General features: G+C 46.8%; 1 protein-coding gene across 1 annotated transcript in view; it reads left to right on the top strand.

The window, feature by feature from the left end:
• SMC2 (structural maintenance of chromosomes 2) overlaps positions 1-26211 on the top strand; it is a 67009-nt gene that overhangs the window by 29538 nt on the left and 11260 nt on the right. Inside the window, exons 12-19 of the mRNA XM_050167942.3 lie at positions 3358-3562; positions 9778-9913; positions 11777-11901; positions 13732-13925; positions 16102-16245; positions 17237-17431; positions 22764-22964; positions 23914-24039. Coding sequence (XP_050023899.2) covers positions 3358-3562; positions 9778-9913; positions 11777-11901; positions 13732-13925; positions 16102-16245; positions 17237-17431; positions 22764-22964; positions 23914-24039 — 1326 coding nt within the window. The remainder of the gene's footprint in view (positions 1-3357; positions 3563-9777; positions 9914-11776; positions 11902-13731; positions 13926-16101; positions 16246-17236; positions 17432-22763; positions 22965-23913; positions 24040-26211) is intronic.

The following is a 26211-nucleotide window of genomic DNA, read 5'->3' as shown; positions in this document are numbered from 1 at the left end:
ACATACGCGCAGGAAACTGGTGTCATGTGGACCCGCTCGACCGCTCTATTCGTACTGGTGTGTGGTTCAGCCGGACCGCTTGTTTCGCACCATCGTCTGCTCGCGTCAGCTCTAGCTTGTGCTTGTTATGGTTGGCTTGGTATGGTCTCGTTCGCGCTTGTTTTTTTTTTTAGTATGACAAGTCTAAACCGAGACATCGCGATGAAAAGGTTGTTTGAGACTGCGTTATATCCAATTCTGTATGACAAGACAGACCCCGAATACAAGGGTGCGAAGGCGACACCCAGTAATATCTCATTCTCCGCTCTTTTGAACGCGGTGCCACTGCAACAGAATGGAGTGCACCAACTTGATTATGATCAGTGGAAACGACTTTGTCATCTTGATAAGACGGGACTCGTGTCAAGAACACAGCACGAAGAACATAAATGCAGCGCTGCTCTGTCAGCAGACGAAGGAAAAAGTACACGAGCACGTCGAGCAGTGGCGGAGGCCCAGTCCGGCCTCAGCAACTCCGCTGCTTCGGTGGCAGTCTTAGGTGGCAGAGAGTAATTTGCGCCATCCATCAAGCTGGCAGAAAAGAAAATCCACTTCCCTCCTGCCCTTCCTCCCAACTACGTTCCCCACACCCTCCCTCTCAACTCTCTCGTAACTTCTTCACCTTCTATGGCCTCCGCGCACGCCCACCTTCGTGCCAGCCCGGCGTCAGCTAGCTCCTTGAAGTTTCGTTTTCTGGCATTATCGGGAAAGCGTGCGTTGGCCATTGTGCACAGTTTCGTGGTCCTCGCTCTACGTGTGCTTGCGCGCCGTGATATTTCACGACTCACACTGTTCGTCCATCGTGCTATGCTGCACAAATACTTCAAGAACCTGTCCTTCTCTTGATTCGAACATATTTTTTGGCCCCTTCGAGTTTGAATTAACGAGGTTCGACTGTAGTTGCAAAGAAACGCATGATAGTGCACACAGCATGCCTTGCAATCCTCTGCTCCAATGCCACAATCATGCTTCTCTCCGTCACCTCCTTTCCTCCTTGCAATGCAGCATTCGAGAGCCTGCATTCCTCAGCCAACGTTTCGGCTTTCTCGTCTATAAACAACCTATTATTCTCATTTAATGTGCTTGCCTGTCTGTGTTATTTAAGGTGTTGGTAGTGCTAATGTATGGATCAGTTTTATTAATGTGCATTAGGACGTTGTACTTAGTGCTTGCAGTGGCTCGTGAAGCCTTTTGTGTGTCATATGGGCCTGTGAGATGTGTAATCATGATAAATTTTACTTGCAATACAGTCGAAGCTCAATATACAATGCACGCTTATACAGTAGACTTCCGTTAATTCGACTCTGGGTAATTCGATCTTTCGGTTATTTTAACCTCACCGGAATGCATGGTTCAGTGACCATGCATTCTTATGGGCCCAAAACTTTAATTTTACGATCCCAAAATTGGCCTTCGCTGAACAATTCAAACTTGGCCAGTCATCATGCACACGCCTGACCCCTGTGGTGACTCCGATAGCAGCATTCTTAGTGGCAGCGGCGGTCCTGGTGGAGCTTAGGGACAGTGAGTGCGTTGAACATATGTCATCTCATCCTCCGTCAAAAACACCTATTTTCAGCCTACTGTAGGAAGATTTTCAAGCAATTACTGTACGTAGCTCACGATGTCTGATTACAGTACCTGATTATAACGCGTGCCTTTTTAAAAAGGAACACTTAGCCGAAAATTGCCTGCACAGTGCAGTTGGGCATGAAACCAAAACTGCTTTTGCAGGAGTCGTATGTTTTACCGCTTAGCACATATGTTTGCGGCGAAGCTGACATTAGGAAACTGTTCGTCGCTGTGCCAGTCATAGTAGACCTGTGCCCATTTTCATTTTGCAAGAAATCAGGTGTGCATTAGATTTCTACTTTGTTTAGGAGCTTTAATGTCCTTTCTAATAAAGCTTTCTGCCTTCGACTCATGCAAAGTGGGTGCGCATTTGGTTCGGGGGGGTGTTAGAATTGGGAAAATACTACCAAATGAATCAGCAGCGGGTTTTGGCATATTTTATGCAATTTGTTTAATACGACTCGCCGGATAATTCGATCAGTTTTGTTGGTCCTGTCAAAGTCAAATTAATGGAAATTGACTGATAACAAATTATCTGATAAAGTAAAATTTAAATGCAAGCTTTTTACAATATCAGCATGTAGCTTGTAACGAACATCCGGAATACCAAAGGTATATCCACGGTTGATATGATGTCATTATATTGCTACGGAACAAAATGTGCGATCACGAAAAGGCGAGCAGTGTGAAGACGACGACGACGATTAGAAGCTAGCGCGGGCTGTTGTCTCTTGGCCAAGCGCAGCGTATTTCGCTTGTAAATATACTTGTACATAGCTTTTCGTTTGCGTCTTCCTACGTAACATATCAAACGTAACAAAGTTTGACTTAGTAGTTCATCTGTACAAAGCAGTATTTTGGGCTTTCACTTCTTCGTTTCACTTTGTCTGAAGCTTCTTGTGTGATGTCTAACATGTAGAAAAAGAAAAGGAAGATAGCAAAAAATGTAAAGTTGTTCTGAATCCACATTTGCCAAGTGCATGCTAGATGGCACCATAATCACTACAGCAAACACAATGGCTTCACCTAGACGTGCATCCGAACTGGAGGTTGTTGAGAGTATGTGTGTCAGTGACAGCTTGTGTAGGAGAGACCAGAAAGCTATTATCAAGTTTCTCAGTCACAGCTATATGGAAAGAGCCTTTAGCTTTTAGTTGTTTTTAGATCGCAGCTCTTAGGCACCCATTCTGGCGGCGAGCGTTTTTGTTGTCCTACGGCGTAACATAGTGAACAAGCACAGCAAAAGATGAGAGCGAATGTGTAGCGCAGCGAGGGATGAAGAAAATCTGTGAGAGCGATGAGGCGCAAGGATGAAAGTTGAGAGAGAGGTGCAGCGGAACCATGAGGTGGAAAGTGGAGGAGGGTATGGCGAAAGTGTGAGAGGAAAAGTGCAGCGCCATGCAAGACTTGTGATACCACACATAGAAACAACTCGCTGCATGAGTGAAGGTCTGTCTGTGGCGGCTGCTGCGAATCGTGCCCGCATGCCACCCGTGTGCTGCCTGCCATGATCTCCCGATTAGTGAGGCAGTCGCACCATACTTTGCTCCGTTTGAAATGTGCCGCGCGATACAGGTTGTCTGCACCAGCCAACATATCGTGAAATTAAAACAAAACACATATAGAGCTGCACTCAAATTTCGCGTTGGGGAGGATCGTAATCGTTGGTGAATTATTTTTTTTACGTCAACTGTGCACTCAAGCATTCGACTTGAATGAATACAACACAGGTGCTCTGTTTTCTAGGTTGGCAAAGACAACGTGTTCTCAGCACAGTCCCTCGTCGACTACCCACCGCACTTGGCGCCCGCCATGAAGTTTGTGTTTGGCACCACGCTGGTCACAACCAAGATTGACGATGCCCGCATTGTGGCGTTCGACAATGGTGTGCAGAAGCGGACCGTCTCGTTTGATGGGGCTTCCTTCGACCCCTCTGGTGTCATCTCTGGAGGTTTGAATCAAGTTGACTTCATCTTCTTTCCTTTGTGCCATTGGCAACTTCTGCATTTGTTGAGGCCCTCTTAATGCTAACGAAAACCACTTAGAAAAATAGTTTCTCTGTTTCTTAAAGATGGTTTTCTTCGTTGTTTGTGAGATGTCATTTTTCTTGTTATGTTAAGGGACACTAAATGGGAACTTCTAATCCATATTGTCGGGGTGTAGTGATGGTGAAGAGGCAGTCAACACTGCTAGAAAAAGGGGACAAATAATGTTACATTTCATTGAGTGATCTCGTGCCAAACAGGCAGAGGAACTCTCAAATGGCAATAGCTGCGTTTACTTGAATGCACCAGTAGCGTGTTGCATCTTTAGCACATTACGATAACTACTATGCGGCAGTGTTAACATTTGGTGCACCCCCTTTGCTCGAAATAAGCCGGAACCAGTTTCTGGCAATTTTCGTTTTGCCAGTAAGTGGAGGAAAGCACATGGCAGCAGCCATCACGCCCTTCCTCTTTCCCGGAATGCGACACGCCAGCATTTACATTTCTGCGTGAGACTATTTACTCCCATCTCGAACCACCTTCTGCTGTCACATTATTGGGATCTGCCTTCCTAGTGCATTACCGTTGTTTACATGAATTCAATGTGCTAGAAATGTGAGAGGACTGCCACTTGTCGCATTTGTGCAAGCGCTGCTAATGATAATGGCAAGCATAGTTGGCGGTCGTCAAATCTTGCCCAGGTTCAACGACTTCAACTTCATTATGCATGTCTTTCGCTCTGTAGAACTGGCAACAACATTTAAAAATATCTGATACAGTGCCACGTCTTGCATCAGCTTGATAACTGTGATAATCTGATGAAAAGTGACACTGGCGATAACTAAAACAATGATGCATTGCAATATACAGTAGAACCTCATTGATATGATCCCGTTAAGTACAGCTTGCTAGCACCAACGCTCGTGATCAAGAACACACAAAATGACCCAATACTTCTTTTACCGGTACATATGTTCCCGGAAGACATGATCTTTCAACACCAACATTCAGTACATCGTCAAACTGCGATCGTATGGGACTTTTTCCAGCCGCTAGATCCCATGTAGACAAGAAAAGGTGTGGGGTACACGTTTGAGAACAGTAACCGCCCGTTGCAGCAGCTTCCTTGCAATACTACTCACTTGCCTGTTTCACGTGAAAAGTTCTCACCGAAATTCCCCGTTAGAAGAAGCTGCTGACCCAGGCTGTATTCTAGGAGCGCAAATGTAAGCTTGCCGAAGCCACAAAAATGACGAAGCCTGTATGAACAGGGTGTCTACCAACTGGGAAAACCGGGAATTCTCAGGGATTTTGAGTATGGAAAAACTCGGGGAAAACTCGGGGAATTTGTGCCTCTATGAGGGAAAATTAGCGGTAATATTGTTGAAAGGGTCGAAAGGCGCGGTAATGCTGGCTCGAGTAATAGATAGGAATCGTAATAAATCGTCTTTGACGCCCTGTCGTCGGCTGGAGGAGTTTCCAGTGTACAGTCAATGACCGACTTTCCGAATGCCCGATAATTTGGACAGCTTCGTGGCACCATTTTCCAGACTTTTTGCCGTGACCGCAGGTCCGAAACAGCATTAATCAAAGCCACCACCGCTGCCGTTTTGATTACCTCGCCGCCTTGAAGCGGCACTCTCGCCTGCAGTTCCGCTGGCAGCCGTAGCCAGCACTGTGGCAACGTTAGACCTAGCTGCTTCGACTCTAGCTATTAAGCTTCCTGCCGTTGGGTGCCGTGTTTTTCATTGAAAGAATTCGCTGCTGCCAGCAATGGCATCGACTGCGCCTTTGTGGTCCTCGCAATTAGCTTCGAAGCTAGGAAAGCACGGTGCGTTGGCTAACGGCAGTTTCTGAAAGTCAGCTTCGCCTCCGTACAGGAATGTTACGTCGTGAAGCACACGTAAAAGTATTGCGGTGAAGCATTACAAGCGTCGGAAGGGGTACTGTCATGGGTCACAATATGTATTCCTTAATTATACACGCGTGCATCCGGGATCTCCTGTTACAGTACAAGCACCGATATGCCTAATACGTGTACCGACAGGCCGACAGTGTTTTCGAATGTGCCTGTGGTGGTTTCAGCCCTTAAGGGCAGTAAATGACATGCATTTATTTTTTCCAACTGGCTGGTTTTTCGGACGTTTTCGTGGCCACTAGGGAGTACGAAAAATCGGACGTGGACTGTGCGAGTGACCAAGAAGATGCTTCAAATGGTTCGTGGGGCGAACGAGTGGCGGAAGGAGGACAAGAACAGAAAGAACATATGCATTGAGGAATGAACGGGAAAGGAAGTGTGCTGGCGCCATTTGGAAGGAGCTTGAGCTAAAGAAAGTGTTGGCTGAAGCCGTGATGCAGGTCTCCATCATCCAAACCAAAATAAACTCTTTAAAGCAGTGAAACACAGCACTGAGGCGTCGTGCGTGGGCTGAGAGTATGTCAGGGCAGTTGAGGTTGACTTACGAGTTGTTGAGAGAGAATCTCAATTGTGAAAAAGTTCGGGCCTCATACCACTGAGCTTGCTATCAGTTGATAGAAATAGCTCATATTAGAATATTTGCTTCTGTATGCATCTCCTTTTTATTCGTGTTTAGGATGTCCGACTTGATTAGCATTTTTTTGAAGACATGTTATTTGCTGTGCGTATTACTAACCCCTCCTTTCTATTCTCTTTTTGAATAACATAAACACTACTCTTTAGTATTCAAACTGGATTAAGTCGTTTTTTTTATTTGTTTCATATGCTTACTAGAGAGGGACAGCATCGGGCAAAGTGGTTTCAGCCCGTCTTGACATAAAACATAGTTCTGCGTCACTCAAGGAATTTTGCAAAGGCACTCGGGGACAACCTGGAAAACTCCGGGAATTTGGAAATGTCAGTTATTAGACACCCTGATGAAGCTGCTCAGACCCTACCAGTTTGGCGCGCATTGATGTCTCGTGCTGCAACTACAGTTATGTCTTCCAAATTTGTTAAGACTTTGGAGGCCATGTTTTCCAAGTAGTAAGTTTTTTTTTTCTTGCGTTCTTATCCAAAATATATGAACAAGATTTTACTATTGTGGGGTTCTCACCCATGCTATTGGGACAAAGGAACGACAACGCAGTAGTGCAAACAATCACAAGGGCATTTATTGCACCTTTCGTAGATCAATGCCTGCTAGCCGAGTTGCTATCCACAAAACTGCCGATGGGCAGGCGACAAATCTAGGAAGTCAGACTCACCACGACCGGATAACGCGTGAATATGTTCGCCCCATGCTGGACACCAACGCCTGGCCGTTCACGCGTACAGTCACGCGAACGGTGGCACGTTCGAACGAGGCCTCGCGAGACAGTCTCGGAGAAGCATGGATCAGGGCACGTGCGGAATGTCCGCGTCGCTTGCCGACTCCAAGCCACAGAGGAAGAGCCTTCTTCTTTCCGCGCCCAGGTATGACGTTTAACTCTGCTAGCAAAAGATCGGGCGGCTACTCAGATGCTGAGTTCACGTGAACGAAGCTCGCTTCCTTGAGTCGAACGAGTAATCTCAATTCGTGTGAGGCTAACTATAATGAGGGGAGCAAAGTGCAACACCCCAACGCCACGGTCCACCAGGTTGTGTTTCTCCACGTGCGACAGGCAGCTTCGTACAGCCTTAGGCCTAAAGCATCGCTACCCTGACAACAACCGGCATCTAAAAAATAACACCCAAAATGGGCGCAAAACAGGCAGCCGCGAGGAGACGTTAGCCCTGTTAGGTGGTCCTACCCCGTTCGGTGCACACAGCATCCGAGTTAACGGTGCCCACTGTCCCAGACGGTGTTCGAGCGCCCGGTGCCAGGCCGCAATATCAGTCAGCCTGTAGCGGCACCCGTGGCCCACGACCACCTGGCTCCTAGAGCCGCGATTTCATCAGAGATAGAAGCTATTTACATAAGAAATTCAGACCACCCACAAGGCTTCCGTACTCACTCGCTTCAGGCTGGCCAATGCTCCGCGGGCGCTAAGCCTCGCTCTCCCAGAATGTAGACCACGTGGCTCTCGTACCGACAAGTGTCATTAAAAAAAAACTTGCGAAAAGGCTTAGTATGTTGACAAGTTCAAACACACTACAGCCACCGTCGCCTCGCTCAAGAAAGCACGCCGCCAACGCTAGCAATCAAAATCCATGCTAGCCCTACGCTTCGGTTCAAACAAAGGTCTCGAATGAAGCAAAACTGTTAAAACTATCATCCGATGCCCAAAGAAGTTCACGTTGGGCAGCCAAATGTGGGGTTCTCACCCGTGCTCTTGGGGCAAAGGAACGACAACACAGTAGTGCAAACACGCTAGCCCTACGCTTCGGTTCAAACAAAGGTCTTGAACGAATCAAAACTGTTAAAACTGTTTAAACACAGTAGTGCAAACAATTGCAAGGGCATTTATTGCACCTTTCATAGATCAATGCCTGCTCAATGCAACGACACTTTGGCAATAACAAAGGCAATAATGGCGAAAAGTCGAACCATTTAGCTCACATCTTTTCGCGGTTGCAGCTGCACTGCCAAGCAAATTCTCTTTTGCATTCCAAATGCCACACACCGTAGTCAATGGTAGGTCCCTCTCCCATGCCAGCGCCGACGTTTTCGTGCCACGTTCGATACGAACAGTGTCCAATTTTTCTTTTATGCTGAGCACCCAGTTTTTGTCCGAGCTTAGGCATGACGCAAGTCCTAGCTTGCACAACACCACAACACAGGCCACAATGCTCTCTGGCACAACGCCAAAATGATGTTGATGTGACTTCACCCTTTCAAGTGCCCTCTGCATTTGTGCTTGGAGGCTGTTCTGATCTCTGAGGCTCGTTCTGCTGGGCCCACCTAAAGCCCCTCCATACACATTTCCGCCGACCAGGTTAAGTACAGCCAACCTACCCTCCTCCTCCACGCGCCTCTCCCACTCACCCCCTTATTCTGGCGTCAAGCAGAAATTACGTAGCTGCAGCTTCCTGTTCCGAGTGGAAGTGACGCTATGTATTTTTTTTTTTTTTGTGGTTTCTTTAGCGTTGTTTACTTTCGTGTCGATGGAGAGGCTTTAATTGCACCAGCTGCGGTTTAAACTGTGAATGCGATTCCATCCAAGAACCACCGCCTATTGTAATCAGCGATCTGATCGTGTTTGCTGCTTTGCGTCAACCTGCGACGGGCTGTGCCACGACAGACAACGTACAGTGGAATGTAGTGCCTGTGCGCTTGGAGACCTCTGCCGTTTTTCGTGCATTTGGAAAACAGCGACCGCAAACTACTACTTCAGCGGAATACAACAGCTTGTCCCCTTTGCATTCTTCTCATGGTGACTGCTACAGCTCTGCTAAGCACGCGGGGGCGTCTCACCATCGTCTAACAGCAGTCAAAGTGGAAATTCCCGCAGCGCAACTCCAGGAAGCGGAAACGCCGGAACCGGACATTTTGAAACCGGAAATGCCGGAACCAGATTTGGTGTGAGGAGAAAAGGCAGCGCACAACAAAGGTTGTTGCTACTTATGAAAGCGGCGATGGCACGTGGATGGAGGGGCTTTAGGCCGACCTACCGCCGTGATTATGCGACGAAAAGTGGAAACACTACCTGTTTACCAATATGTACGCAATAAGCTGGTACGGTTTATGCGGATACAAAACACATTATGTTCAATGGCCGCCGAATCGGAGATTTGACTTTACTACTTTTAAAACGAAACTACTATTTAAGCGGGTACGGTTTAATGAGGTGTTACTGTAATAGACCTCATGGCAGCTCTCATCATCATCAGCCTACATCTATGTCCACTGCAGGACGATGGCCTCTCCCAGCAATCTCCAATTACCTCTGTCTTGTGCCAGCTGAACCCACGTTATGCCTGCTGATTTTCTAATTTTATCGCATCACATAGTAGTTTTCCGCCATCTGCAGCTGTGCTTTTCTCCTCTTGGCGCCCATTTTGTGTTACTCTCATACGCCACTCGCTCTCTACACTAAGCAGACCTATGGGCGAGCTATCGCTCAGTTTTGACAATTGCCTTCCAATGTTCTCTGCGCTTCACCCCACCCCCCCTTTTCATATTAAAGGGCTTTTTGAGGAAGTCTACAGCTGCCAGCATCATTACTCGTCCACCAAGCTGCGTGCCCTCTGTTGGGTGCGGTACTGTCTGTTAACTCAAAGTGTTGTTGCGATGCGGCACAGGTGCACAGCCCAAGGGTCCCAGCACGCTGGAAATGGTCGCCCAGATCCAGAAAGACCGCACGGAATTGGCATCTCGAGAGCAGGCTTACGCAAACATCTCCAAGGAGCTCGCAGGAATCCAGGCAGTGGCACAAAAGTAAGCCCTCATGACTGCTTGCTGCATCTTATTATTTTCTTTTCTTTGTTTTCAATGCTATTGTTGCGTGGTACAATCGCTTGCTGTTTGGTTCAGTGTTTCTAGATTAGCGTCTGTTGCTTTTTTTGTTTTTTATAACTTCGGTACTGCATGCAACTTCCTGCGACCACTCACCAAGATTTGTTGTATGGGCCGTGTTGTGGTAGACAACGGAAAGAGTTGACATCAAACATGGCCTTTGAGACTATGCTCATGTTTCGAGTCTCGGAGGCCAAACTGCACACTAACTACAGTTTTGCCTGCGCTATCGGTCTGTAATACTAGCTTGCGGAAGACATAAAGCCAGCAGACAATGAAGCCAAGGAAAGCATTGGGGAAATTAGCTATAGTTGAAACCGAAATGTAGAACATAATAAAGCAGTGGGAATGGACGAGACAATAACTTGTCTCCAGTGGAAGCTGAACCCATAACCTCTGCATTATGCGTGTGTTGCTCTACCAATTGTGTTACCAATTGTGTATTGACTTGGGTATTTATGTTTACTAGACCTAGCCCTAGGAGTGTTAGCGTGATTGCACTACAACCTCGTTGATACGTTCCTGTTACGTACATTTTCTCAGGGCCAACGTTCGCAATCGAGAACGCAAAAAAAGACCCAATAGCGTTACGCAAATTTTTTGCTGGTTTATACATACCCGGAAAACAACATGTTTTGGCACCAACGGTTCATTACGTCGCCAAACTGGGATCATATGATACGTTTTCCGGCCGCTAGATCCCATATAAACAAGAAAATGTACGAGGCGCGTGCGATTGAGAATGGTATATAGTTACCTGTCACAACAGCATTACTGCAATGCTCGGCCTCCCGTCTCATGTGAAAATGGCGGCGTGCACTCAGTTTCTCATTTCGGTACCAGCAAATCTTCTCCGGGGTCATCGCACGCGGCATTCACAGCTATCACTGTCAATCCTATTGCGATAAGCATCTTCGCCTATATGTTTCACAGCGCGTGGTAAGTTCGGACAACTCTCAGAGCTCGGCTAGAGCCGGAATGCTGCAAGTAAGGGCACAAGAGAGCAAAAATGGTGCTAGCGCCTAACCCAAATGAAACAGCGGAGTCTGCATCACCATAGTCATCAGTGGAAATCATACGCGAATGACAGGAATGCCAGAACGCTTCGTACCTAATTGTGCTCTTAAAGCCTTTATTCTTGTGTTTACCACCACGTATAGCACCACATTGGCCGCGTGCCTTCATAACTGTGTAGTCACCATCCATGACCGCTTCGATAGCGACCGCAGTTTCGTCCGCAGTTGCAGGAAACGGCAGTTTCGGTTTAACTCAGTGCGTGAGTTGGCTGCGCGCCTTCAGAACCGTAAGGTCGCCATCTATGATCGTGTCAACAATGGCCATTGTTTCGTCCGCAGCATTTGTGGCAAACAGTAGTTTCGTTCTGGCAAACTGTGGAAAAATGAAGAGCACTGGCTACATCGCGATGGGCGGCGACCAGCTCACTGGCGAAAGAATAGTCGGGATGTGTGCGCGGTAGTAAAAAGCTTTTTGCAGGTCTCGCGACTTCCTTCACAGTGCAGCTGTGAAGGAAGTCGCGAGGCCTTCGCAGATGCGAGCGCTAATTAGCCCTGAGATGATGAGAACTGGAGCTTCCTCTCTGCTTTTATGCAAAATAGAAACAGGATTGGCTCATTCATTCAGTAAATAAAAGCGTGTTGATGTTGTAAGCATTTGTTTATTGTTTTCTTGGTACCCTCGATGTTTTGACATTTAGTTAATTCAGACATTTCTTTCGGTCCCGTGAAATTTGAATTAACGAGGTTTTACTGTATGTTGCCTGTGCAGGTACAACCGCCTAAAAGAAGAGTCTGACTTGAAGGAGACCGAGTTGGAGCAGCTCAAAAGTCGACTCCAGCAGAGCACGCACCACCAGCTTCTGCAGGAGTACCAGGCCCTTCAACAGACTATTGGTGGGTCTTGCAACGTTGATGACAGCAGTAGCTGTCTGTATAGCTTACAGTTGTCACAGTTTGTGGATAAGGCGTGCTGCTGAACTTGAGGTCGTGGGTTTGATTCCCAGCCGCAGCTTACACATTTCAGTGGGGGCAAAATTCAAAAACACTAATGTGCTTTAGGTGCACATTAATGAACCCTCGGTTTAAAAAAGCCCTTCATTAGCGGTGGCTCTCATAATTCCTGTGTTGTAATTCCTGTGTTGCTTTGTAAACCCAATAGGGACTGAAGCGAGGTCCTGCAGCCAAACGGCGTTTCGTAGGCTAGGCAGATGCATCAGCGACTGAAGCCACTGGTTAGCTGGATAACAAAATTAACGTAATGACAAAAAAAAAAAAACTGTATAAGTGGTAGTTCAATAAAAGTGACTACTACATGAAAGCTTAAAAAGCAGAGCTGAAATAGCACAACTCTATGGAAGTCGAATACTGGTATTATGCGGCGCATTTTCGATTGCGATTGAGCAGATCGGGACAGAATTCTTCGGTCGCAATTGGCTCCTTTGCGGATGCTGCGGGAAGGAGCCAATCTTGGTTCGAGTGGCTTTGGGCATGCAGGGCATGTGGAAGGCAGCGTAGAGTAACATTTGTCTGTTCTGTTGCACACTACTGTACTTCCATGGCACTGCGCTATCCCCTGATAACACGTAGGCACAGCATGGAGAAAAAAGATGCACTGTTGAAGAGGGTTGCTCGCTTGCTCGACGTGAATAAGCCACCTGAATATAACTAAAGGTGGCGACATTCTTTTATCTTGCCACCCGAGCCAGCCAGGGAGCGAGGGCAGGTGAGGCAGTCCAGGGCTTATCTGTACCTCCTTGTTGGCAGAGTGGAGTCGCATAGTTGTACTTGCTCCGTTTCCATGGAAATAAGCGCAAGAACATCTGTGTGCTGCCAGCCATGCCTTTTGTTTTCTTGGTTTCTTGTTCTGACTTGCGTCGGCACCATGACAGTGGTGGTGATTGTGGATCCAACGATTGCGAAAATCAGTGGGCTGTGCAGCGCGATTGTTACAATCAAAAACAACAAACTGAGAGGGCTAGTGGTGAGGGAAGGCGTGTGCGGCAAGAAGGAGAGAAGGAATGTTGCTACCTTGAGTTTATTCACGGGACTTAGGGGCGAATGGCGCTGAGTGCCGTCTGGAGTGTGCTCCTGCTTACCACTAATAACACATGAATACAGCACGGAGAAAAAGGGCGTACAGCCAGTGCAGTGGCGTAGCTGGTGACGGAAAGGTTTGCTCGCTTGCCCGGTGTGGAACGCTTTGCTCGGCGCAAGAGGTGCTGAGCGCTGCTGTGAATGTGCACGTGCCCCTTCACAGTTTGCTCCAAGCGGAGCAGCTTGTCGGTATGCTTCGAGCAGTCCAGTTTAAAATGGATGAGTCTGCGTCAGGACTAGGGCAGATTTCGAATAGACTGGTAATTCGCTGGACCCCATCTCAACTCCATTCAGTGCAGCATAGAGCACAGGCTACGGTAATATCAGTCAACTAGGTTACGAGAACCGGCTGTGTGTCCCGTAAAAGGAAGCAAGGCTTGCCCATAGTGCCTTACTAATCCTTCTGTGTAGCTTGTATTCAATTGGTTTTGAACAATGGGCGAACAATAGAGGAGCCCTACCTCTGATACTCTTTTCTGGTTGGCAATGCTATGCATAGCTGTTGCTGCGCTGCCCGAAGTTAGTAATTGATCATCAGACAAAAGCTCAGAGATCGGGTCGTTTGTTTGCCATGTCTCTTGAGTTTCAAAAACCAAGCTTCGTCTGCCCACCTGCTCTTGTTGGTTGCAGAGGAGTCGAAGGCCAAGCTGCAGGCGTGCAAGGAGACACAGAAGAAGGCCTCGGCTCGTGTGAAGGACCTCGAGGAGAAAGTGAAAGATGCCAAGAACATCCGAGATCGAGAGTTGAAGGCAGCCGAGCAGCAGATCTCCAAGTGCAAAAAGAAGGCTGACGAGTCGGCCAAGAAGGCCACTGCCAAGAAACAGGTGAGACGAAAGGGGGGACAGAACAGTGGCTGGCCAGGTGTAACTTTTTTCTTACTGCAGTATAGCAGTATTGTGCCAGTAACAGCATTGCTAGACAGTTTTAGAATAGTGTTCGCAAGCAAGTGTAAATGCCTTTCGTACTTAAAGAAACAGCTCTGACCTCACCCTGCATGCTTTGTATGCGACTGGTTTTCTGAGCTCGATTTCTTAGATCCGTGGATTTTATACGGACCTGCCCGCGCAGCAGAGATGACAACTTATACAACTATTTTATACGGCAGCCGAAATTTCGACCACTGTTACGTCCATATTGCATTCTAAACTTAATAAATGTTTACATTTGCCAGTGGCGCAGGTCGTTGTCATTCACGGAACAAAGGCTGTGAATCTTTCATAAACAGTCGGCGTACTGAGCAGCAAATATGTTTAGTATTTCTCACCATATTTTATATCTTGGCTCCGACTACTATTTTTCATATACAATCAAACCCACTTACAACAATATCGGTCTTAATAATGTACAGTGGACTTGCATTAATTCGACTCCCGTTAATTCTATCCTAACCGAAGGACCCTGCCAGTGCCCATACATTTCTATGGGCCCAAATCTCCATTATTTCGATCTGAAACTTGACCTTTGCCGGAAAATTCAAGCTTGGCTGGTCAGCTTTGCCGTAATACAGTCTTGCTATGTGGTGAAGCATAAGCAAATTATTGCGGTGAAGCATATTAACGAAGAAAAGGGGCCACTTTTATGAGACATAGTAGACGTTGCTTAATAATACAGGCACGCATGCGCCGTCTCCGGTCACAGTACGAGCGCCTTGACGCTAAATAAACAAGCTGTTTCTGACATTGCCATGATGATGCGTGTCTTGTGTATGAGACAGTTAATGGGGCCGAGTGTGTATTCCTTAATTATATGCATGCATGGTGCCGTGCACTGAGAAGTAGATAATTCCACCTGTGTTTGGGAAAGCTAGTGAAATAAAAGGCAGTGAGATGAAAAAACACTGAAAATCGAGAGGGCATTTAAAGCCAACAAAAAAGCCGGGGTCTACCTAAAACTCCAACGGCCTGCCAGTAAACTTGGATGTTTTGGTGCTTGTATTGTTACTGGAGACGGTGAATGTGCGTGTGTAATTTAAACAGGTGCTATGTCTCTTAACAGTGGCTCCTTTTCTTGCTTGACTTGCTTCACCGCATAACATGGCTGTATTGTGGCGAAGATAAAATTAAGTGCATGTACTGTCAAGTGAATCAACAGTGTGTTTTGGCATTATCTTCTTTTCTACAGTTTGTTTAATTCGATCAGTTTCGTCGGTACCATCATGATCAAATTAACGGAAATCGAGTGTATTGGATATAACAGTGAGCAGTCGCAGCACCATGAACTTTTGTGTGTACATGAGAACCTTATTGATACGATCCCATTACATATGATTTCCCTGTGCTAATGTTCACGATCAATAACACAAAAAAAAAGACCCAATACAGTTATGCTTCTTTTTTACTGGTTCATATGTTTTCAGAAAACATTATCCTTCGCTGCCAATGTTCAGTACATCGTCAAACTGTGATTGTATAATACGTTTCCTGACTGCTAGATCCCATGTAAACAAGAAAAGGCGCGAGGCGCGTGCGATCGAGAACAGCGGCTACTTGCTGCAGCAGCATGCCCGCAATACTCCCCCACCCGTCTCACGTGAGAACGCCAACTCTCACTTATTAGTTTTCTGTCCCGGTACCAGCAAATCGCCTCCTGGATCGTCATACACCGCATTCACAGCTATCGCTACCAATCCTATTGCGATAAGCATGTTCACTTATTTGTTTCACAGCGTGGGTAGTGTAGTGCTGTCGGAACCGTACTGCGCACTTTTAATAGGTGATAACCGAAATGTGTTGCTGTTCGCTGCTACAGGCGACGCGAAGTGAGTGTCATGTTTAGCTCCGGCAGCATCGTATTTTGGTGTCGCCCGCCAGCTTGATTTTGTTTCAGCTTGTTGCCATCTTAAACTAGTACACAGTAGTAAAGTGTGACAATGTGAGTCTCGGGTCGCTTGGGCATCACCACCAAATCGAATGTGTAACTTGACTTGATTAAATCACTGTTCATCTAGCTCAAAGTCGCTGTTCATCTCGCTCACTGACTCTCTCTCTTTCCGGAATGTAGGAAGTGGAAGGGCTGAACCTGGAGATCCAGGAACTGGAGAAGTCTATCCTGGGCTATGACGAACAGATGAAGGCGAGTGATGGCATGCTGGCCGAACTCGAAGAAAAGCTCAAGCAAAATGAGCAGAAGCTGGCCGCTGCCAAGGTAAGTAGGAGCACGTGTGTGGGTGTCTCCTATTCTAGGTTTGTTGAGTCTGCGCATGGCTGTGAGCGTGGGTGAGTGCATACGTGCTCTGCACACCCTATCTTGAAGGCAATGTGCAGTGGGTGCAAAAACTGGGCGATCCGAGATCGCTGGTGGCTTCGCGTGCACTGTCCTCCGGCGCGACTAGTGCCGGAGCTCAAGTTTCGGAGAGGTGTTGAAGCAAGAGGCAGGCAGAGTGTTCGCTTCCCTCTGCCTGCGCTATTCATCACACCAATGTTGTGGCAATGATCAAGTGTTCACGGTCAGCAGCAGTGGCGGAGTGAATGTAAAAACTTACACAGGCCTCGCTTTGAACTGCCAATGTGAAGGTGTAATCAACAAGGCATGAAATCATATCTTTATTTGGTCGCCGACTCTCAAATTCAACAAAATGGAAAGAAATTTATCTTTGAAATTTGCTTTTTATTCTTTTTCTTTTTTTTGTCTGATCGCCGAACAATTTAAAAATTTTTACAACCCCGTCTGTGTAAGAAAAATTTGTCTGCGACTGTACTGAATTGTGTAAAAGCTCAAAATTCTATATGACAAAGTATAGTGCTAATTTTATTAGCTTTGCTATATTGAGGTTTAACTGCACCATGATTTGCCTAAACTTAGTCCTTGTGGCTTTGAATGGTTTTGTGACTGTGCAAATTGATCATTTTTGACAAGGTATACTGCTTTATAAATGTCACACTTCGTAATGATTATGCATGCGCGCAGTCTTATCGCCTTTTGCGTTTATCAAATTACAAATGCTTCGAAATTTAGGCCAATAAAGGCAGATGAAGCATAGCAAATAAAGGCACCAGAATTTCTGAAGCCATGAGCACAAGGATCAGGCAAACAAATTCATGTACTAACAATTATTCCTATGTTAATTCCCTCTAGTAATTGTACGAAATATCCCTGGTTACAAGGACTTGTCGTCTATTGTGTGGATGCCATGCAGGAGAAAGTGAAAGAGGCGGGCGAGGAGGTCAAGGCACAGAAGGAGAAGCTCAAGGCTGCGAGCCGCGAGATTGCCGAGAAATATGCCGAGCGGGCCGAGATCGAGAAGCAGGCTGACCAGCTCAAGCTCAAGATCCAGCAGTGGGAGCACGACGTCAACAAGATCGACCGTGAAGCTGGAGATGCTGTGAAGAAGGTGGGCGTGCTGTTCTGGTGGTTGTGGGTGCACCGCGTATTAGTTAAACGAGCAGGGAAAAGGCAGTGGCGCTTCAAAGTAGTGAATGCCTGCCCGAGTGTTAACTACTGATGGACCAGTTTCACCGCACTTGCACTAACTCCGCAAACGATGTAGTGACTTGCGTGTTTCCCTTTTAAGAAAATCTTGTGCTTACCATTGCCTTGATTTTTGATCAGATTTTGCAGCATGTTCATATTTTATAGTCTGGATCATCGAATATAATATTTGGTACTGCTGCCTGCCTGGTTTGTTAAGAGAAAGAAAAAGAAGATTGCCTTGGTCTGAGGTTCTCACCATGTATAATAGTTTATAAAAATGGAGGGTCACTTTCTGGCACCCGCAATAGAGCAAAGCATGGCTTTCAAAATCGTTTTGCATTATTGCCCGAGTGTTGTGATTTGAAGGGGCACAGAAAAAAGTAAATTCGAATTTTTTTTTTCTTTTTTGACAAAGTAGGCAAGCAGCATTGCCTAGTGCTGCTGTGAACAATCGAGACCATAAAACGCGATCTTGTTGTGCAGTGTTGTGCAAGAACAAGGCAGTGTGAATAAAGCGGTAGTTAGTGCAAAATCTTAAAAAGTTCTTAAATGGCCTTCAGAACCGCAAGGTTGCCATCCGTGATCGTGTCAACAGCGGCCGCGGTTTCGTCCGCAGCCGTTGTGGCAAGCAGTAGTCTCAATTTTGCTCGGTGCAAAGCTGTCGACGATGAAGAGCACCGTCTACATCATGACGGGTAGCGACCTGGTGAAAAAATAATCGGAATGTGTGAGTGGTAGTGAAAAGTGTGTCTTGGATAAAGACGCGCCGTGGCCGCCCTGTGGAGGAAGTCGCAAGGCCTTCACCGCTGCAAACACTAATCAGTCACGAAATGATGAGAATTGCAGCTTGCGCATTGCTTTTGTGCAAAATAGAAGCAGGATTTGCCAATTCATTCAAAATAAAAGCGTGTTGATGTAAGAAGCATTTGTTTATTGTATTCTTTGATATTCTCAATCATGTGACATTCGGTTAATCTGGACCAGCACAATTTCTTTTCGTCCCGTTAAGTCTGAATAACGAGGTTTTACTGTACGCTTATTTTTTATCGGTTCTTACAGTTCCAGAAAACACTTTCGGCACCAACGTCCACTAGATATCCAAGCTGCAATTGTATCATACGTTTTCCAGCCCAATAGATCCAGTGTCCAATAGATCCTGATTAATAAGAATATAGCTGGTAACATACAGGAATTCTATAGCATTAACGAGAGGGTGGCATGTCTTGTTCTGAACCTTAATAAGAGGTACAAAATGAAGGTTGTACAGGTCTACGCCCCTACATCCAGTCATGATGACCAGGAAGTCGAAAGCTTCTATGAAGACGTGGAATCGGCGATGGGTAGAGTGAAAACAAAATACACTATACTGATGGGCGATTTCAATGCCAAAGTAGGCAAGAAGCAGGCTGGAGACAAGGCAGTGGGGGAATACGGCATAGGCACTAGGAATAGCAGGGGAGAGTTACTAGTAGAGTTTGCGGAACAGAATAATATGCGGATAATGAATACCTTCTTCCGCAAGCGGGATAGCCGAAAGTGGACGTGGAGGAGCCCGAACGGCGAGACTAGAAATGAAATAGACTTCATACTCTGCGCTAACCCTGGCATCATACAAGATGTGGACGTGCTCGGTAAGGTGCGCTGCAGTGACCACAGGATGGTAAGAACTCGAATTAGCCTAGACTTGAGGAGGGAACGGAAGAAACTGGTACATAAGAAGCCGATCAATGAGTTAGCGGTAAGAGGGAAAATAGAGGACTTCCAGATCAAGCTACAGAACAGGTATTCGGCTTTAACTCAGGAAGAGGAAATTAGTGTTGAAGCAATGAACGACAATCTTGTGGGCATCATTAAGGAATGTGCAATAGAAGTCGGCGGTAACTCTGTTAGACAGGATACCAGTAAGCTGTCGCAGGAGACGAAAGATCTGATCAAGAAACGCCAATGTATGAAAGCCTCTAACCCTACAGCCAGAATAGAACTGGCAGAACTTTCGAAGTTAATCAACAAGCGTAAGACAGCTGACATAAGGAAGTATAATATGGATAGAATTGAACAAGCTCTCAGGAACGGAGGAAGCCTAAAAGCAGAGAAGAAGAAACTAGGAATTGGCAAGAATCAGATGTATGCGTTAAGAGACAAAGCCGGCAATATCATTACTAATATGGATGAGATAGTTCAGGTGGCTGAGGAGTTCTATAGAGATTTATACAGTACGAGTGGAACCCACGATGATAATAGCAGAGAGAATAGTCTAGAGGAATTCGAAATTCCACAAGTAACGCCGGAAGAAGTAAGGAAAGCCTTGGGAGCTATGCAAAGGGGGAAGGCAGCTGGGGAGGATCAGGTAACAGCAGATTTGTTGAAGGACGGTGGGCAGATTGTTCTAGAAAAACTGGCCACCCTGTATACACAATGCCTCATGACCTCGAGCGTACCGGAATCTTGGAAGAACGCTAACATAATCCTAATCCATAAGAAAGGGGACGCCAAAGACTTGAAAAATTATAGACCGATCAGCTTACTGTCCGTTGCCTACAAAGTATTTACTAAGGTAATTGCAAATAGAATCAGGAACACCTTAGACTTCCGTCAACCAAAGGACCAGGCAGGATTCCGTAAAGGCTACTCAACAATAGATCATATTCACACTATCAATCAGGTGATAGAGAAATGTGCGGAATATAACCAACCACTATATGTAGCTTTCATTGATTATGAGAAAGCGTTTGATTCAGTCGAAACCTCAGCAGTCATGGAGGCATTGCGGAATCAGGGTGTAGACGAGCGTACGTAAAAATACTGAAAGATATCTATAGCGGCTCCACAGCCACTGTAGTCCTCCATAAAGAAAGCAACAAAATCCCTATAAAGAAAGGCGTCAGGCAGGGAGATACGATCTCTCCAATGCTATTCACAGCATGTTTACAGGAGGTATTCAGAGACCTGGATTGGGAAGAATTGGGGATAAGAGTAAATGGAGAATACCTTAGTAACTTGCGCTTCGCTGATGATATTGCCTTGCTTAGTAACTCAGGGGACCAACTGCAATGCATGCTCACTGACCTGGAGAGGCAGAGCAGGAGGGTGGGACTAAAAATTAATCTGCAGAAAACTAAAGTAATGTTTAACAGTCTCGGAAGGGAACAGCAGTTTGCGATAGGTAGCGAGGCACTGGAAGTGGTAAGGGAATACATCTACTTAGGACAGGTAGTGACTGCTGATCCGGATCATGAGAGTGAAATAATCAGAAGAATAAGAATGGGCTGGGGTGCGTTTGGCAGGCATTCTGAGATCATGAACAGCAGGTTGCCATTATCCCTCAAGAGAAAAGTTTATAACAGCTGTGTCTTACCAGTACTCACGTACGGGGCAGAAACCTGGAGGCTTACGAAAAGGGTTCTACTTAAATTGAGGACGACGCAACGGGCTATGGAAAGAAGAATGATAGGTGTAACATTAAGGGATAAGAAAAGAGCAGATTGGGTGAGGGAACAAACGCGCGTTAATGACATCTTAGTTGAAATCAAGAAAAAGAAATGGGCATGGGCAGGACATGTAATGAGGAGGGAAGATAACCGATGGTCATTAAGGGTTACGGACTGGATTCCGAGGGAAGGGAAGCGTAGCAGGGGGCGACAGAAAGTTAGGTGGGCAGATGAGATTATGAAGTTTGGAGGGTCAACATGGCCACAATTAGCACATGACCGGGGCAGTTGGAGAAGTATGGGAGAGGCCTTTGCCCTGCAGTGGGCGTAACCAGGCTGATGATGATGATGATGATGAGATCCAGTGTAAAAGCGCAAGGCATGCGTGATCGAGAATAGTAGCCACCCGCCGCGGCAACTTCTCTGCCATACTTGATCACCTGTCTCCCGTGAAAACGCTGGTGTGCACTAAGTTTCTTAAACCCGTACGTACCAGCAAATTTCCTCCCGGGTCGTCGCATTCACAGCTATCACTACCAACCCTATTACGATAAGCAACTTCACTTATCTGTTTCACAGCACGTCTAGGCCCACGAACGTCCCAGGTCTGACAATGTTTGGTCCTAGTTGCCCATGTGCTGTAAGACGACTTTGTATCCGTTGTGTCATTCTCGTTTCCATCAATCCAATAGTGGCCAATTGATTGCTGGGCCAGATTGTGCTCTAGAAACTAGAGCATGATCACGACCTACTCGCCAACATCACCAAAACGCACTAACCCCCTATTTTGCCCGAACCAACCTATTTAAATACTCTTTCTTTGCACGCACCATTAATGACTGGAATGACTTGCCTTTATAAAACTTGTATCACGATCGTTTACCTTTTGTATCAGCATTATTGTCCTATTGTTTCTGCATTTTGTTGTATTGACATTGTTTTACTTCTTGTGACCTAATATTGTATTATTCACCCTGCATGGACTTCGTGTCCGCAGTATTTATTAAATAAATAAATAAATAAATAAATAATTAAATAAATAAATATGCAGACTAGTGTGCTGAGTGCCGGGCCTGTTTAACGGGAGATGGTGGCACCGCCAATGATGCCTGGAGGCCGCATGTTCAGCACGATCCCTACAAGCAACGCTGTCTGGAAGCTGCCCACGGTACCATGGCAACAAAATGTGCGATAGTTTGCTAGTGTGCAGACATCATGTGAAAAAAAAAAAAAGAAAGAGAAACGAAGCTATGCTCTGCACAAAGCACATCATTTCGAAGTGCACAGCGCGAGGGAGACGTGCACAGTTCTGTACTGCAGCACACCATGTAACCTCCAGCGAAAGGCATTACTCTTGGTGCTACCATGGTGCCTGTGCTCGTCACACTATTGTCACGTGGTGGTGACGTTGAATAACACAGTAGCAATACTGTGAGCGACAAAACTAACTTTTCTTGGGCGAACCTGTGCCCACAAAACAGGCTACACTTATAGCACAACGATAGCGGCGAACACGCTCGGCGATCGTCGAAAATCTGATCAGCGGGTCAAACGCGTCGGCTTTTATACAGCAGTCATCGAACGTTCCAGACTATTCGTTGGGACCCGCATGCCTTCTACAAAGTTCTACACCATTCGCGTCAAGCGATGAAATCAGATAACACAAGGTTCGGCGACAACAGACAGCGGATAGAAGCAACTTTCCAGAAACTTCGGATACATGCAGGCGCGTCCCGCGCTGTGCGATAACATTTGTTAGGCAAGTACACGTGTCACTATAATTTTGCCTCAAGCTTTGCGGTCAGTGGGTGCAATTGTGTGCAGCTGGAGGACATGGTCCACCACTACGAGTGGATTCCTTCGGAGCGGTCCTACTTTGGCAAGAGCAACACTGAGTACGACTTCGAGGCCAACAACCCGACCGATGCTGGCCGGCGCATCAACAAGCTGTCCGAGACCAAGGAGAAGCTAGGCCAGAATGTCAACTCGCGCGCCCAGAACATGCTGCTGAAGGCTGAGGAAAAGGTGAGAGACGTGCCCTTGTCTGGTTGCTGTGACGACTCGGTCACCAAGCTTTTGGCATCTCTGATGGGCACGGTCGGTTGAACGACCTCCCCACACGTATGCACACGCCCACCATGGCTAAAGTCCTTGGATATGCTTGCTTTCTTTGCTAAGTAGTGACATCTTCCTCCTCCCCTGCACGTCGTCACCCTTGCAGCCATTGTTGGCCGCCGTGTCCTTCCTAACTGCAGAGCGACAAAGAACACAACTGGTCATTTCTCCATCATGATAGATAATGCACAGCAAAAAATATGTTTAAAAAGTAGACTGGAGGAAGCCCAGCATTGCTGCTAAGACTGAGGAGAGATTTTTATGCTATTGGCCGTCAATCTGTATAGCTAGAGCACGTTAGCTTGACCATGTCCTTCATTGCCAACGGTGTTGGACCACATTAAGAAAGATGTTGCAGACAGAAACAGCTTCCATAAAAAAATACAGCACCAACAATTAGGATGTGTTGGTGGCACTTTAAAGGTTTTGCTACCTGTCTGTAAAGAAAATAGAAAGTATATGCAGTCGACTACCAATAATTCAGACTCCACAAGGGATGTAAATAAGTACAAACTATCTAATGTTAAAAAAAAGAAAAACCGAATGTGTCCAAAAAAGATCACTTTATTTATGTTTTAAGGTCCCTGTGCATGGAACAAGTGGTCAATGCATTGCTGCATGCACTTCCGCTTACGTGCAACCAAGGCCGCCTGTATTTCAGCCAATTTTAAGTTTCGTTGTACTCTGATGTAACAACTGCAAAGGCTTGAGTAAGATCCGCATGTGGAAGGCTCTGGAACACACAGCACATCATCATCTGAGTCAGAGTCACTGTTTGACGGTGGGAGAACTTTGCATTGCACTATTGGGGTAAGAAAGGAATTTCAGGGACATGGTCTTGTGTCTTGCTTCATTCCAGTACCAAGACCTGCTGAACAAGAAACGGACTGTAATCCACGACAGGGCCAAGATCATTGATGTCATCCGGGAGCTGGACGAGAAAAAGAACATGGCCCTCAAGGAAGCCTGGAAGAAGGTTGACAAGGTGCGCCTTCAGTTCCTCTGGAGAGTTGGACGAGTGACGCAAATGTAGACCAATTACTGACAGGTGTAGCACAGTTCTTTAACAGAGCTGTATTTGTCATTGGTGACGATGTAAGCTCCGTGGTGATCTCACATACTTTGGCCAGCATGCCACGAATGTAAATGTGCCCTATTTATTTGAATATAAGGTGGCATGTAAGGATTTCAACAGCAATAATTTATATGCTGAAGGCGCATTTTTGCTGTCGCCATCATCATCACTGTTCAGTCACGGTCGATGTGCAGCTTCTGGGTGGAGTGTTAGGAAGGTCCGGAGACGTGACAGACGCGCAGTGCGTTTTCTCAGTCTGAGCATTCTGCGCAGTGCACTCTACAGGGGAGCCAGGTCAGTGTTACGCCTTATACTGTTGGCACAAGTGTTGTGCACACAAATCCACCAAGAGTTTCTGCTGTGCAGCTCTGTGCTGTAAAACAAACAGTAAAGTTCTGCAGTGAAATTCTGGCATAGTGTCAATGTTCTGAGGGGGGTTCGGTCTCATCCTGCGCACCACCGAGGCATCATGCCTGCTATGCCGCTGGCAGCACGTCTCGTCATGTGTTTCGAGATGCCTAGGAGCTGCCAGGCCGCTGTTTATGCTATGCTTCAGAAGTTGCCTTGCAGGCTTCGTTGCATGAACCTGTCGCTTGCTCGTCTATTTAGAATGCCATCTGAGGAGGTTTAGTGAGTCCGTAACCCTTGCTATCGCTTTCAGTGGCCTTTGAGCAAAACTGCCCAACTTAAAATAACAATAAAAATATCTTTAGTCTGAAAGGTGTTCCATCTTGTGTGTGAGCTTTTCTGTGTTCAGCTGTTGTTCACAGTGGTAGGTGGAACAAAAAAGCTAAAGCCAGTTTCACGCAGTGAATGCTGTCAAAACAGCAAGATAAGCTGGTGGTCGTTTTCTGAAGTTTGAATTCATGTTGAGCGCAATTTTCATGAGTCTTTTGTCTCGTTCACGTCGTTTTGCTAGATTCGAGCTTCGGTTCCCGATTGCGCACACTCTTCAGTTGTGTGAGGTCACAGACCCTGCAGCTGTGGCCGCACTCACGGTCGAGGAATTCTCTCTTGAACCGTCCATCGGCACCCTCCGTGAGAGGAATCGCTCTGCGTCGACGTCTCTGGTCGGCCTCCTCTCCTCAGAGTCGGGGGCTAGCTTGCCTCTGCTGGCGCTTGGTTTGGTTTGCCTTCTCTTGAAAGTGGGGGTTGGCTTGCCTCCACCGGCGCTTGGCTTGTGCTTCCCATTCTTAATCCTTGGCTGTACCGGCCACCCTCTGCTGGTGCGTTGCTTGCGCTTCTCACTCTCGAAGCTCAGGATTTGCGCGACGTCTGGGCAGTCGTGACATGTGGGTAGTCTTGACGTCTGGGCAGTCGTGACGTCTGAGTAGTCATGACCTCTTGGCAGTTGTGACCTCTTGGCAGTTGTGACCTCTGGGCAGTTGTGACGTCTGGGCAGTTGTGACCTCTGGGCAGTTGTGACGTCTGGGCAGTCGTGACGTCTGGGCAGTCGTGACGTCTGGGCAGTCGTGACGTCTGGGCAGTTGTGACCTCTGGGCAGTCGTGACGTCTGGGCAGCCACGACTTCTGGGCTGCGCGCACCGAACGGAATCCATGGGGCGAAAGTGCGCGCGCCGGCAAAACACCTGCTCTAATACCCCTCTCCCCCCTCCTATGGCCTATACCCCATAGTGGGTTTGTGCCATTAACTTGCCCCCTCCTCCCCCCCCCCTGCGTGACACTGGACGCTGGACAGCAAAGGCTCGACTTAAAACAGCTCCGCTGTTAAAAAGCATTAAACAATGAATGTGAGGTTACTGGGTGGCACGATCGCAAATGATAGTCTTAGGGTGCATTCACACCAGAGATTGACAGGTCACGCAGCCGACTGTAACTGGCGACCAGAAGCAACTCGGGGTGACCAATGTTCACACTGGTTAGCACGACCTGTCGATTGCCATGTCGAAGTGTCTTGCACTTAATGCCTTTCACTTCTGCAAGCAATGCCATCGCCACATGAAATAGGTGTCAGTGTAAGCACATATCTTGCTCCTGCATTGCTGGTTGGTTCTGGAGTTTTGTGATTGCAGTCAAGCGACTAAAAAATCGGGCAGCAAGCAACTGACCTAAAATAGTCCA

The sequence above is a fragment of the Dermacentor andersoni genome, chromosome 11 (assembly GCF_023375885.2).
Source record: "Dermacentor andersoni chromosome 11, qqDerAnde1_hic_scaffold, whole genome shotgun sequence".
NCBI lineage: Eukaryota > Metazoa > Arthropoda > Arachnida > Ixodida > Ixodidae > Dermacentor > Dermacentor andersoni.
This window is presented reverse-complemented; position numbering and strand designations above follow the sequence as displayed.